This window comes from Takifugu flavidus, chromosome 6, assembly GCF_003711565.1.
Source record: "Takifugu flavidus isolate HTHZ2018 chromosome 6, ASM371156v2, whole genome shotgun sequence".
NCBI classification, from domain to species: domain Eukaryota; kingdom Metazoa; phylum Chordata; class Actinopteri; order Tetraodontiformes; family Tetraodontidae; genus Takifugu; species Takifugu flavidus.
The window spans coordinates 3,177,779-3,190,878 of record NC_079525.1 but is presented as its reverse complement, the minus strand read 5'-3'; the positions used below and the strand labels follow the sequence as shown (position 1 = coordinate 3,190,878).

The 13,100-nt window shown below is 44.7% G+C and overlaps 2 protein-coding genes across 8 annotated transcripts; one reads left to right on the top strand and one right to left on the bottom strand.

Moving 5' to 3' along the window:
- Window positions 1-157: 157 nt before the first annotated feature.
- Window positions 158-4,889, bottom strand: anp32b (acidic (leucine-rich) nuclear phosphoprotein 32 family, member B). 4 transcript variants are annotated; one of them, XM_057035268.1, is made up of 7 exons: window positions 4,584-4,889; window positions 2,135-2,284; window positions 1,930-2,052; window positions 1,524-1,716; window positions 1,347-1,453; window positions 1,179-1,245; window positions 158-843 (listed from the first exon to the last, which is right to left on the bottom strand). In XM_057035268.1, exons 1-7 carry the CDS (start codon window positions 4,635-4,637, stop codon window positions 764-766), a joined length of 774 nt encoding a protein of 257 aa, XP_056891248.1. In that variant the 5' UTR covers window positions 4,638-4,889; the 3' UTR covers window positions 158-763. The 4 variants fall into 4 exon arrangements, with proteins under 4 accessions (XP_056891248.1, XP_056891247.1, XP_056891246.1 ...); XM_057035267.1 differs by having other exon boundaries at window positions 158-846; window positions 4,584-4,888; XM_057035266.1 differs by having other exon boundaries at window positions 1,329-1,453; window positions 4,584-4,886.
- A 1,790-nt stretch (window positions 4,890-6,679) lies between these two features.
- Window positions 6,680-12,938, top strand: trmo (tRNA methyltransferase O). 4 transcript variants are annotated; one of them, XM_057035239.1, is made up of 9 exons: window positions 6,680-6,937; window positions 7,129-7,207; window positions 7,531-8,081; window positions 8,191-9,627; window positions 9,807-9,955; window positions 10,268-10,442; window positions 11,157-11,314; window positions 11,396-11,953; window positions 12,352-12,938. In XM_057035239.1, exons 4-9 carry the CDS (start codon window positions 9,539-9,541, stop codon window positions 12,621-12,623), a joined length of 1,401 nt encoding a protein of 466 aa, XP_056891219.1. In that variant the 5' UTR covers window positions 6,680-6,937; window positions 7,129-7,207; window positions 7,531-8,081; window positions 8,191-9,538; the 3' UTR covers window positions 12,624-12,938. The 4 variants fall into 4 exon arrangements, with proteins under 4 accessions (XP_056891219.1, XP_056891218.1, XP_056891220.1 ...); XM_057035238.1 differs by having other exon boundaries at window positions 7,129-7,219; XM_057035240.1 differs by having other exon boundaries at window positions 7,129-7,219; window positions 7,531-8,089.
- The last annotated feature ends 162 nt before the right edge of the window (window positions 12,939-13,100 follow it).

Sequence of the window (13,100 nt, the reverse complement as noted above, 5' to 3'; positions counted from 1 at the left end):
CCAATGCAAGAAAACACAAAAAAAATGGGTTTCAGTCAACTTTGTGCTCAATAAATCTGATCTAAAACTGGACTCTGGTGGTTCAAATGGACCCGTTTAAAGACCAACCGACCAAAATTCCGCTCCTGAACACCAACCAGACCGAGAGCAAAGCACAAATTGTTAACATTTTATTTACAAAGTTGGCTTTTTTTTTTGTTTGTATTTTTTTTGTCATACAGAAAGTAAAAATGTAGCTACAACCTTGATTTGTGCAACAGGCAGCCACACTAAAAATCATGGCTCGCTGGTTGCACAGCTGCTATAGCAATAATTTTATTGGGAAAAAAAATAAGGGGGGGGGGGGGGGATAGACAAAAGAGAAATAATAAACTCAACAAAACAAAAAATCATTCAGCAAAATATTAAAAGCACAGACCCAAAAACTAGATACCAGTCCCAAAGTCCTCACACGAGATACATAACGAGGGGGTCAACAGTGAAATTGTGGAATGCTGAGTGCTGGGACGCCTGAGAACCTCGGGGCGGGTGGGGTGGGGGGGGTGGAGGGTTGTTGGGTGGCTCTCGGTTCCATGGGGAAGGGGGGGCTTGATGACAATGCAGCTCCACTTGGCCCACCCTTCCAGTACAGTCTTGCCCCAGTAAAAAGAGCTTAGAGCGGGAGGGGGGGTTACAAATGCGGTGCAAGCTGTAGGAGGGTGGAGGCCGGGGCTGGGTGGAGAAGGGAAACTCGGTAGAAGCTCGCTCCCAGCTTTGCTTTAGTTTAATCGTCGTCTTCATCGTCGTCCTCGTCGTCTTCGTCCTCGGGGTCCCGCTTTCTCTTCTCGCCCTTGCCGGCGTCTGCTTCTGGGGGGGCGGGGGGGGAGCAAAGCGGTTCGACGCACCCGTTAGACTCTTTATTGACGTCAGTTCAATATTAAATATTCCCCAGTCTTATCTGAGTGGTTTGAGTATGTTTAACTGGGCATTAACTGGTCAATGACATGACGCCTCTAAGTAACCAGCAGGGGTCAGTAAATTCTGTTAAATTCAAGACAATAAATCTGCTATTTGTTGGTCGTTGACCTTGAAATCTGAAGGTCAGGGAGCTTCCAGCAGCTTTCCCGATTAACAGGATATTAGCTTTGTGGAACTCTTCTACAGTCAACATTGGCTTGGTCTTGTGGACTGCTACATACCATCATCTTCGTCGTCGTCATCGTCGTCCTCTTCGTCCACCTCTCCATCCTGAGCGAAATCTTCCTCCTTCAGAACAAACCAGCCCGATCAGAAACGACTCCAACTTTAATCCAAAAGGCCGAGGACAAAATAGAGAGGCAGCGCATTACCTCATCTTCTCCGCTGACCTCATCATCGTCCTCCTCTCCTTCCACCTCCTCTTCGTCTTCCTCGTCGTCCTCTTCCTCGTCAAAGTCCTCTTCTTCTCCGTCCTCGTCGTCCTCCTCCTCTCCTTCTGCAACGCAAACAGAACCGTGGGTCACCGTGGCGGAGTTTCCCCCAGAGGGGCAAACCGGGGTCCTTACCTTCGTCTTCGTCATCGTCGGTGCCGTCTCCGTCGACCTCTCCGTCCGAGTCGGACGCTTCCCTGTCCTCTATGTCGTAACCATCCAGGTAGGTGAGCTGGGGCAGCAGCTTGAACACGCTCTCTCTGTAGTCGTTGAGGTTTGTCACTTCACAGTTAAACAGGTCCAAGCTCTTCAGGTTTTCCAGCTTTTTCTGCCACACGTAGCAGAGAACGGAGTATTTATTACAACAGAATATCACTTCAACACCCCACATTGCTGCATCCTTGTTGCTTCATTGAGTCATTTTAATAGTAAATACAGTCATTTCTGGCAAGTTTGAGCTCTTCCGAACCACTTCGCGCCTAAAAAAAGAGCTGTGAGATAAGCTAACAATAGAAAGACAGCGTGTCCGGCGGGTACATACCAAAGGTTCCAACGTGCTCATGTCTTTCAACTTGTTGCCACTCAGGTTTAGATGTCTGAGGTTGGGGAGTTTTTCTGCTAAAACATCAAGGCCGCTACTGATTCTGTTGTCGCTCAGCTCCAGCTGAAAGACAGCGAAACACGGTGGTTATTCCAGATTGGATCCACTGGATGCAACATGAGGACCAGGCACAAAAGGTGGTTACCTTTTTGAGTTTTGCTAGTTTGGGGAGGTTGGCGACTGACACTAAACCGACATTTATCAAACTGAGGAACTCCAGGTTGACAAACTCTTCTGTGAGGCCTTGGATTTTTCCTTCAGTTGATCGACAATTGTCCAGCACAAGTTCTCGTACCTAAAAAAAAAACCCAAACATTTATTTGATGAGGAGTCCCTTAAGTGTGACCATTCTCATTCATGCACATGTCACAATAATAACAGCCGACTGAATTTAGAATGTGCTTAAATTATCAAAGAAATAAAGTGATTGTGCGGACACGTGTGAAAGAAAGCAGCATTTCACAATGGTCTTTATTAGGGGGGGGGGGGCTCTGCAAAAATAATCAACACGTTGGGAAGTTGTCGCGAAACATTAGAAAACCCAGTGAAAAGGCGGAGTAAGACTGGCTCCATTAAAACCAGCACCGGTTGCGCAATCCAGCGCCGCACACGCACTTGGAACACGCACACAAAAAAAAAAGTTGTTGACAAACGGCAAAGAACACGACTTCTTGCTTTAAAAATCGCCTAAATGGACACCGTGTCTCCGCCTGAAACACTCGCGGGTCGTTGTGAACTTCCTCTGCGGACGGTGGCTGCGTGAAACAGCCCCTTTGTGCACACGCACGGAGCCGCGGCGGCACTAATGGTGGGCACTAATGACAAACGCAATGATTTTCGGCGCGCTAGCTTGCTACATGCTAGCCGTTGCCCCCTTTTAAACGCTGCCGTGCCGAGGAGCAGCCCGACGAGCCCGTCCGCCCGCCATTAGCAAACCCAACAGCAGCGGGAAGGATTGCGAATACACCCCTCGTAAAGATGTGACTTTTTTTCCCCTTAACGCCAGCTTTCAGTTTGGGAAGTGGAATATTCTTTGTCGTCGAGCGAACGGCCGATACCGCCCGTTTATCGCAGGGCTCGGCGTCGTTTTCGGGGCGAAATGGCGAAGGGAATATATTGAGAACGGAAATTTAGTAAAAACAAAGATGGAGACAGTTCCTTTCTCCCAGAGCTTCAAAGACGACAGAATGACAACATGGCGACTCCTGAGATACAGTATACAGTCCTCTGAACACTCCAGAGGCACACAGTGGTATTTGGAAAGCCGATTAACCGCTATTATACACCACCGAAGACGATTTTTTTCGTGTTAAATCAGGGTTTTATGCGTGCATGAGTCGAGCCGGGACGCCGGCGGTCGAGTGTTTGAGTGCCCACGCAGCAAGCGAGGCGCACCGGATCTCCGCGTCATTCGAGCAGCCTGGCCCGGTTATTGGAGCCGCCGGCCAACGAACCCATCTGTTCGGCTACAAATGCTCAGCTCCGCTCCGAGGGCGACAGATGACGGACAAAACTCGGTGTTTTGCGCGTTAGGAGGGGGTTATACATTTGGACATTTTGGCGTGTTTGGAGCAGCGTAGCCACGGGGGGAATATGGCGGGAACGAATGCGAAGTTAGGGGGGCTGCTGTCTGGTTGGGACCGCCGATCGTCGCGAACCGGGGCGGCTTATTGGGATAAATATGCGATGCTTGGACGGGGGGTCAAAACACTCTTTTGGATGGCGACACAGGTCGCCAGATATTTTAAGGGGAATTTGGCCGCGGCGCGCTCGACTCTAAACTTGCGATTTGTTGCAGCCGAAAGGCGGTTTTGGCCAAAACGCGGACGCCGGTTGTTGCTAGTTTATATTTTCGGCCGATCGGTGCTTAATTGTCACGGTGTGGATGACTCGTGAATCAAGTGACTTTTGTTGTCTCTGCTGGATCTGGTCGCTTCGGATCGCTGCTAATCTACTCCGCCAAAAAGAGAGAATCTTTCCACGGTTCCCCGGCGCACCTTTGACGCGTTTACGGTCGAAATCGGGCTCTCTCTTCTTTCTTTCTTTTTTTTTTTTTGCAGCCGAACGCATCGGAGTTGTAAAGAATAATCCGGAATTCAAAACGCGCCCCGTTATAGCAGTTAGGCTAGCAGCAAACATGGCTCCCAGTGTCTGTATTAAACGTACCGCTCGGGATGCCAGACGCGCTACGGTTCGAAATGGTCCCGATTTGGCGTTAAAAGAAGTTTACTAATTGTGTTCCGACGAAGGACCCGGGCTGGATCCTGCGTGCAGCGCTGAGCAAAGAGGCTACGAAACGGTTAAAGCGCCGCAATAATGCCAGCGAGCAGGGGAATCGCCGTCTCAAAGTAACGATTGAATTTTAGCTTTCCTCGTCTGGTTGCCACATACGCCCAAACCCGAACGGTTTGAAGAATAAGGCTGTTGTGCGAGTGTTTTCCGCCCTGCTACCAGCGCGAAAAGGGGGCAATGTAAAGCCCATGTGGTCACCATTGCGTTAGCCGCACAGGTCACTCGCAAAGCAGAAAAAGTAGCAAGCTGGCTAACGAGGCTAGCCAGAAAACTAAGGGATGGTTTTAAAAAGCACGACTCACATCAGACGGTGTCCTGTTTCTTAGCTCCAAGTGGATCCTCCTTTTCATTTCCATCTCGCCCTGGGAAAGTTAAACTTTTCTCTCTCGGGTTTTGGTGGGATCTTCAGTCCGAAGGCAGAGATGCCCTAACGGAGGGAGAATATAGGACTGTATAATGAACTGAGCCTAACGCTAAGTTAGTCGGAGAGAGGAGAAACCATGGAGGGAAACGGGACTGAAACAAAATATATGCTCAACAGCGCCATCTGCGGCCGCAGACGGCCATCGCAGCTACAAATGCATTGCAGTCACCAAACATGACGCTGCCCCTTAATGTGCTCTGGTGCAGTTTATTCCTGCAAGGAATGTGGTGTGTTGTGTTTGTTGTAGACGCGCTCGTTTGTGCGCGGGCGTGCGTGCGTGTGAAGCGAGTCGCCCGCTGAAATACACAAAACATTTGTAAAAAAAAAATATAATAATAATAATGTGAATGTGGGTTATGTGGTGAACTTTGTCCGATTAAAACTTAATAAAAGTTCAGTGACCTTTGGTGTGTCTTTTTTTTGTGTGTGTGCGCGTTTCGTTATGTTACAATGTGGAATGTGAGGCACGATTCTGAAACATTTCTTTTGTTTTTTCCCCAAAAACGGGTTATTGGTGCGATTATAACCTGTTGTCTAGCGGCCACAGGTGAGTTCGCTGCTTTGTTTGGGACGAATTTGATCAATAAAGGTCATGATGAATGAATCGAGTGGCCCCTTGGTTTCATTGATGCCAAATTCTTTCGGACACGTGTGTTTGCCATGCAGTAAAGAGAGCATTGTATATTCAGGGAGAGGGACGTTCCCTCCCACCCACCCCCTTACTTCCTGAGACACTAGACCCTTAAACGTGGAAGCCAAGGCCTTTATATTTATCAGTTTCCATTGGTGACGATTAGCTTTGCTTCTGAAATAAATTCTTTGTCAGTCTGCTGAAAGATTAGTTAAACAAGAGAAGTAATTCAAACTATAATCCCACCCATCTATAGCTGGGTCAGACGTATTAAATAATCCATATTTGGGTATTTAGGGAGTTAAATGTGAGCTACACAAGAACCATTTGGATAAGAGGGGAATTAAATCAGTGTCTAGCAATGTGGCGGTGTCGCCAGAAGAGGGCGCTGTAGCACCTGCTTTGACGCGGGTTCCATTGTTCGGCCGCAGGGGTGTGTGTGTGTGTGTGTGGTGTGTGTGGTGTGTGTGTGTGTGTGGTGTGTGGTGTGTGTGTGTGTGTGTGTGTGTGTGTGTGTGTGTGTGTGTGATAGAGAGAACAATCATCTGCTGCTGGCTGACTTTCACTGACTCCACAACTGACTCCATGTCGGAGCTGACGTGGGTGTGTTTGTCTACCATAGTTCCAGTTTCTATTCAAACATGACATCTGGAGGGTCGGCTCACGTCAACGCCATTATTGCAATGGGGAAAATAAAAATGAAAAACAGGCACACAACATGAGTAAACCCGAATAATTCTGACTGAACTTCAGTTCTGATATAATCCTCAAAGTGTGTGTTGCGGAATTCAAACGGCAGAACCTCCACACACCCCTCAAACCCCCACAGTGCTGCAGGCAACTGGCAGTTAAGTGTTATTTTCTCTGTTTGACAGGTTCTTTCTTCGCCAAATAGCTCCTTCACTTTCTTTCTCTCTCTCTCTCTCTCTCTCTCACACACACACACACACACACACACACAAAACGGGGCTCAATGTGTTGTGAGCAGATTGAGAACACACCCCAACTGAGCGTTTCCCCACCTGTGAGATAAGGCTCCTGGATTTAATGTTTTATCTAATCTCTCAGAAAGAACACTTTATTAGAAATAAATGCTGTTCAAGAACCCTGTTAGAACTTTATGAAGCTTTACTGGTTCCACACTTATCAACTCTCCAGCTTTGTCAGAGTCAATGTAATCACCATTTCTGTGCAGTTACTTTGACGCCATTCTGCACTCTTTGATGCCATTTTCTACATGTTTTTTTCCTTTTCTTTAATTACCGGCCCACATCTTCACTTTATTGCCCCCTTTTCTGGCACAGACAGTGTAGATATTTTCACCCACAGCAGCGTCAGCGGGCTGCTTTTCTGTCTCCGTCTGTGCCAACCCCTCCAGCTTTACAAATATGATAAGACCCAGACTGCAAGAACTCTCCCAACTCTATGGTAATGGTTAACCAGATAATTCATTTGGGGGTGGGAATAGAGAACAGTCAGACGTTAGTCTGTAGTCGCGCCATAAATGAGTTCAAGTCATTCATAGCCGGGACGCAGCATGGAGGATCCCTTTCAGCAGAAGAGAAAGGAGTCGCCATATAAAGACCAGAATGAGGAACAAGGTTAAATTTCATGTTCTTTTCTTGTTAATTGCCTTTTCTTTTAGTTTTTTCTGTTAAGTTCCTTTCGCTCCAAACGTCAAGGAGCTGGGTAATTCGTTTGCAAGCACTGGCAGTTCAGATATTTTAAAGCTGAAGAAAAGGTCCCTGAAGTGGTTTGATTGCGCCATTTGCCTCACGTTTCTGTTTCGCAGGTGGGATCCGGCGACGTCTGAGGGACAGGGACCTTCTCAGGAAGAGGAAGGCCGAAGCAGAAGAGAAGGAGACTAACCAGTGGGTTTATGGGTAAATTTATGGACAAAGTTAGTGCAGTGACCTACATTTACAGTGGCGCCCATCTGGATTTGCTCTCACAGGTTTACCAAATTCGGTGTCTTGTCTGTAGAAATGTCTCTCATCTGCTGTCCTGCATATTGTGTCAACCTTATCAGCCGCTTATCGTTGCTCTGCTTTAAACTCGCGGAGCAAAAGGAAGCCAAAGGTTGCTCTGGTGTTTAAGTTGACTGGTTCCCGGTCAAGGACTTTGTACTATTATGCTTTGCTCACAAGCGCTAATATCAACAGCCACTCTTGCTGAGCTTGTTCTGCACTTCCAGAGAGGAGAGCCCGACAAAGAGGCGCACGGGGAACAACGGCGGCGCGAAGAAGAGGGGGAGGCCCAGGAAGGCCGAGCCTGAGCAGGAGATATCTGCCGCTCAGGAAGAGGCGGCGGTGGCAGCAGGGCCTGCAGTGGTGGCGTCTGAACCTGTTCAGATCAACCCAGATCAGACCTTCTTCACCCTGACTGCCGTGGAGTCCCAGGCGGCATCTGTCACCGCTGCTCCCCTGCCAGTGTTTGGATCAGTCCAGAGCTTCACCCCTTCTACCAACCTGACTCAGGCGCCCTCAGTTCTTGCCGCAGCTCCCACCAAAGTTCCAGGCGAAGGTCAGTTCCCCGTCCAGGTAGAGACTCCAGCTTCAGCTCCAGATGATCCGGTCCTCATCCAAGCCCCTGCCCCAGCTGCACCTCCAGCTGCAGATGTCGGTCCTCCCGCAGCTCCCAATGAGATGCAGGAACAGGACAAGGAGGGCCAGGTCACCATTGAGGATGTGGGCCCAGATGAGGAGGAAGATCTCTCAGTCTCCCAAACCAAAAGAGCAGAGGAAGGTAACCAGGTGGAAATATAGACTTCCAGAAGATTGTCTGGTGCAAATGTTAAAATAGTAAAAGATCTTTCACCTTATCCGTATTGCTCCTTTTTATTTTTTATTTTTAGATGTGAAAGAAACAGCATCAGCTGACATGAATGAACAAAGCAAAATGCCCTCAGCTCCCAGCTTCTCCTCGCCACCTCCTCCACAAGAATATGTGTCGGAAAACTTGCTCTGATTCACTGTGTACAAGTGTAATTTTATTTAGAGGAACCAGCATTCGCAGTTTGAATAAGTACAACTGTGGTTAGCATGTTGAAAAGACCAAACATGTGGAGACTCACTTTACAAATGTATAGATTCATTATTTATGAATTATTTTATTTTGGTGTGTGCTTAAAAAGAAAGTCTATAAAGGTCTGTATGTTCCATTCTGTCTTTATTAGCATAAAAAAATAGATTTATTTGTTTAAAGTATATACATGCTAATAATCTCTGTTTCTCCTATATTTTAATCCTGGATTTATTTGATTGCATTATTGTAACTTTATAATATACAGTATGGAATTATGTGTTGAGTTTTCATTGTTATCTCTACCAGTCTCTCAAATACAGTTGAGAAATAGTGCAATTAATAATAGAGCATCAAAAACAAAATTATATTTCTCAATGTATAAAAAAGGGTGACTAGCTCAATATCTTCTTAGATGTATAATTTCTAGGGAATAAGAGCATTTTGACATTGAATATGTACATGAAGCTAAACTATATAGTTTAATAGCTTGTTAGTCCGGCATTCTGTTTCATTTGGTATGGCGTGCATATACACTATATAGTCAGTGTGAATTTGAAATTTTTGCAAAATGAAAATGATCTTGAAGTTCTGTTATTTGTAGCTGCTCCTTCAAGATATTTGAATACATCTTTTTTAATGTCATGAAGTACATTAAAGGGGTATTTAAACCTTGTATTAATTATAGTATTATTGGATTAGCAGTTTAAATGCTCCATAAACTGTTTTGTGATAAAATTCCGTACATGCAGGTTAAATGTACAGTATTTGTATCTTGAAGAATATTGGTTTATCTAAGCCTAAACCGAAACACTGCAAATAAATTTCTGTCAAAAAATACATTTAACAATGACTGACATCTGCTGGACACGTGTAGTATTACATTTATATAAATAATATAATGTTGGTAAATTAATTTCTGCGATTTAGGTATAAATGGGATTCGTAAGTACTAGAAACGGTGCAAGAGGCTAAACGAAATAATATTGGAATATTTCCAAGAAATGCATTTTATTTTTTCGTAATGTCACGTGAGACAGCCTCACCGGAAGTTCAACGCGTACTTCCGAACACACGTGAGGGGCTGTGTTCGTGTCAGTGCGGTGTATTCCTGCTTCCTAACACTTAACTTATTGAACAGCTGTCAGTTTCATTTTAAATCTGTTTCTTTAATCGCAAAAATGGGTCCCGCGGGTGATTGCTGCCGCGAAAACATCGACAAAGTGAACCAGCAAGTTTCTGTGATGAGAAAGGAAATCAAGAATCTCAGGTGTGTTTACGTTGCGTGCAATGATTTACTTAAAATTAATTGTGCCCCAAAACTTTGGCACTCTGTTCTTCTAAATAAATCCTAAGTGTTATTTTGATCAGCCATAATCGTTGGCAAAAAATTGTACTCATTTATATAGTTAGTAAGTATTGTTTATATATGCGGTGTGTTTTGAACAGGCAGATGTTGGACAGCGCAATCAGAGCTAACCGCAAACACATGATGGCCATTCAGTCCAGTGTGTCAACGAGTGGACTCAGACAGTCCTGGGGAGAGCAAACAACACCCTCACCTGCACCAGATCTATCACAGGCTGCATTAGAGAGGGGTAATCTTTAATCCGCAACACGTCCCACAATTTAGGCATATCCAAAACATTCAATATACATCACAGAATACAAAACACCCTTTCTCTTGTCATTTAGCAGATAGATATCCTTGTTAAAAACAGAATTTAACATAATTATTTTGTTTTCTTAAGTCAGTATAACTCCAACTAGCATATCTCATTTTCAAACAATGGTCAGTAATTTTAGAACATGTTTATTTTTTTAGCTGTGTAGCATATACATGTCTTTTTCCAGTAGTAGCCTTTTTGAAAAGTATTGATGAAATCATCTGCATTGTTGTAACATTACAGGAAACGTCCAGACAGTCCCCATCGGTTACATCAGTTCCTGTTTCTCTGTCAAAAACGCGACCCCGAGACAGCCGACCATCTGTGGGCCCTCCAGGGCCGAACTGCGCATCCAGCAGAGTGTCTTCAATAACCCTGAGCATTCTCTGTTCGGCCTGGAGCACTACTCCCACATCTGGTAGTACACATACAGTTGCTTCATTTAGTGCATGAAAGTATCCAAGGATGAATTGGTATGTGCTAAATTGCATTTTCGTCAACACATTCGGGATGATCGCGTGTTGCTTACATGACTGCCTCAATCCAACCGTCACTGGACAACTGAAGTGCATATGAATGGGATGGTGTTCTCCTCAGCCGACTAAGACACAAAGATAACGTGACTGGAAATCGATTCGTTCCGGCATGAATACGTCTTAATTGGAGTTAAAATAGGAAACGCACGTGTACGTGCTTCACAAACCCCGCGCTGGCATATGACCCTGGAACACAAGCATTCAAGAAAGCTGTGCATCTTATTAGTGAAGCATACATTACGTACGAGATGAGTAAATCTGTATGATTACCCATCTTCCTGTTGTTAGTAATGCCGGTTTGCAGCCTAACTCCAGTTGGTTATTATGTGGTGCAATATGTCAACTGTAAAGAGGACTGAATTAAGCAGCAGAAAGGATGCATATCGCCCCCTAGTGTTGAGGAGGAAGACATCTTCCTGTCTTCACATTCTCCGTCGCATGTAAACTGGGACAAGGGCCAAATTCTAACGAGATGCCAAATTCCAATCAGACTGCATTTAAGTGTTGGATTTCGCTTCACTTTAAGAGTTTTTAAAACTTCCTCCGTGTTCACATTTTCTATTCCCACTGATCATTTTCTGTTTTCTGGTCTGCAGGATTGTCTTTGTCTTCCACAAAAACGGACACCTCAGTTACAAAGCTAAAGTAAAACCTCCAAGACTCGATGGTAAGAAGGTTGGAGTATACTCAACACGCAGCCCTCATCGACCGAATGCCTTGGGCCTAACTTTAGCTAAACTTGATAAAGTTGTCGGTAAGTGACATCAACAAGGCAAAAACATCGGAGTAACTTCTGCTTGGCTGAAACAAGCTCATCTAAAATGTTATTTTACAGGTGATACTTTATATCTGTCTGACATTGACATGATCGATGGCACTCCAGTATTAGATGTCAAGCCCTACATCCCAGAGTACGACTCCCCCCACACCAGGAAGGACCTGGACCCACAGTTGCATGATTTACCGTCATGTTCTGCGTCAGTAGATCATAAATCAGATACAGAGCCTCTATGTGATTCTAAAAGCAAAGAATTTGGTGATGAACACATGGAGGATCTGTTTTCAGAAGGCGTCCGTGCCGTTGGTCCACTTTCATCTCAAGTGGCTCCTCGGTTTTCCCCCAGCAAAAGCTTAACAAACGTGCTGGAGGATGTCAAAATCTATTTGAACCAGAGTGACTGTTGTCAGGTGGGTCATGCGAGCGAAGATAAAGCTCCTGTCCCTCCCAAAACTGAACGGCTGGAGTCAACTGCGGGCGATCTAACCTTTGGAGAAGAGGCCTACAGCACCATCGCTGGCTGGATCAGAGCGCCCCCTGTTGGTAGTCTGGAAGTGCGATTCACACCAAACGCAGAGCGAGAGTTGGCGGAGTTCCTCCCCTCAGACTTTGCAGGTCAGTTAAAATTTACACTGAATCACAAACACGTGTATTATTTTTGTCCTCGAGAGGGCTTGATTATTAAAATGTCAAACATTTTTACTTGTACTTTACTGGCGTATTTTTATTCTGCTAAATTAATCTCAAAATGTGCTGTGATTTCAAGTATTTTACTTCTCTACTTCCATTTAATAATGTCACTTGTGACTGAAATATGTTTTTCTATTTACCGGTACACAGACTTTTCTGACTCAGAATTATGACATTAACCACACTATCTCGGTCCTCTTCTATAGGAAGCCACTAAAAATTTAATAGGAATTTATCCATAACCACAAATACAATGTCAACTATGCAATAAAGAATCATAAACGTCATCCCCTTTCCGTCTAACAATGCGACATGTCACACAGGGTCTGGAGAGACCAACAAACCCAAGTTCAAGTTTCTGCACAGCACAGAGGAGGCGGCTGCTGCCATCAGCGGGGTGCTGTCAGCTGATCCAAGGTCCGTCTATAGGAGGAATCGCTGCAGAGACAGACTCTTTTTCTTTACCTTGGACACAGCTCACGTCACCTGCTGGTTTGGAGACGGGTTTGCTGAAGTGCTACAGGTGCGACCTCTTCCTCAACACGATGTCTCAGGAGCCTCCCTGCAGATGGGTCTGGATCTGTCAGAGTCCTGAGAATTTATGTGTTCTCATCTGTCAAATGCGATTTTTGTGTTTGACCTTCTAGCATTTTTAAAGATCGATGATATAAATTGGAATATATTTTAAATGTTGTTCAGCTTAAAGATTTAATATCAACTGTATGTAGTTATAGTAGCATTTTAATTTAGTTTCAGTAATTTGCACATTTATTGATATACGTTTGATCAAGAGTTTTTCTTCCCTGGTGGTGTTTCTCTGAAGCAAATTATAGCTTTACTGGTCTACAAAAATGTTGAAATACTTGGTTGTATTCATATACTCTTACATTAAAATACATCATTTCCACCATCAAGTGCTCTTCATTTTGACCAAACCAAACTAATTATGGATGAGTAGATACTGGACTTTTGTTTTGGATCAGTTGTCTTTTTTTGAGTGCAAGATTAAAGTTCATTCGAATGCATCAAAAATAGATAAAAAATAAATCGAAATGTAAAAATAAATGTAGTT

Bases quoted from the DNA above. Each gene is read 5' to 3' on its own strand.
- anp32b (XM_057035265.1), bottom strand. From the start codon at position 4,637: ATGGAAATGAAAAGGAGGATCCACTTGGAGCTAAGAAACAGGACACCG. The intron at 1,717-1,929 runs GTATGTACCCGC...TACGTGTGGCAG, and splicing joins TGAGCACGTTGGAACCTTTG to AAAAAGCTGGAAAACCTGAA. The intron at 1,246-1,328 runs GTAATGCGCTGC...TTTGTTCTGAAG, and splicing joins AGGTCAGCGGAGAAGATGAG to GAGGAAGATTTCGCTCAGGA.
- trmo (XM_057035239.1), top strand. From the start codon at position 9,539: ATGGGTCCCGCGGGTGATTGCTGCCGCGAAAACATCGACAAAGTGAAC. The intron at 9,628-9,806 runs GTGTGTTTACGT...TGTTTTGAACAG, and splicing joins AAGGAAATCAAGAATCTCAG to GCAGATGTTGGACAGCGCAA. The intron at 9,956-10,267 runs GTAATCTTTAAT...GTAACATTACAG, and splicing joins ACAGGCTGCATTAGAGAGGG to GAAACGTCCAGACAGTCCCC.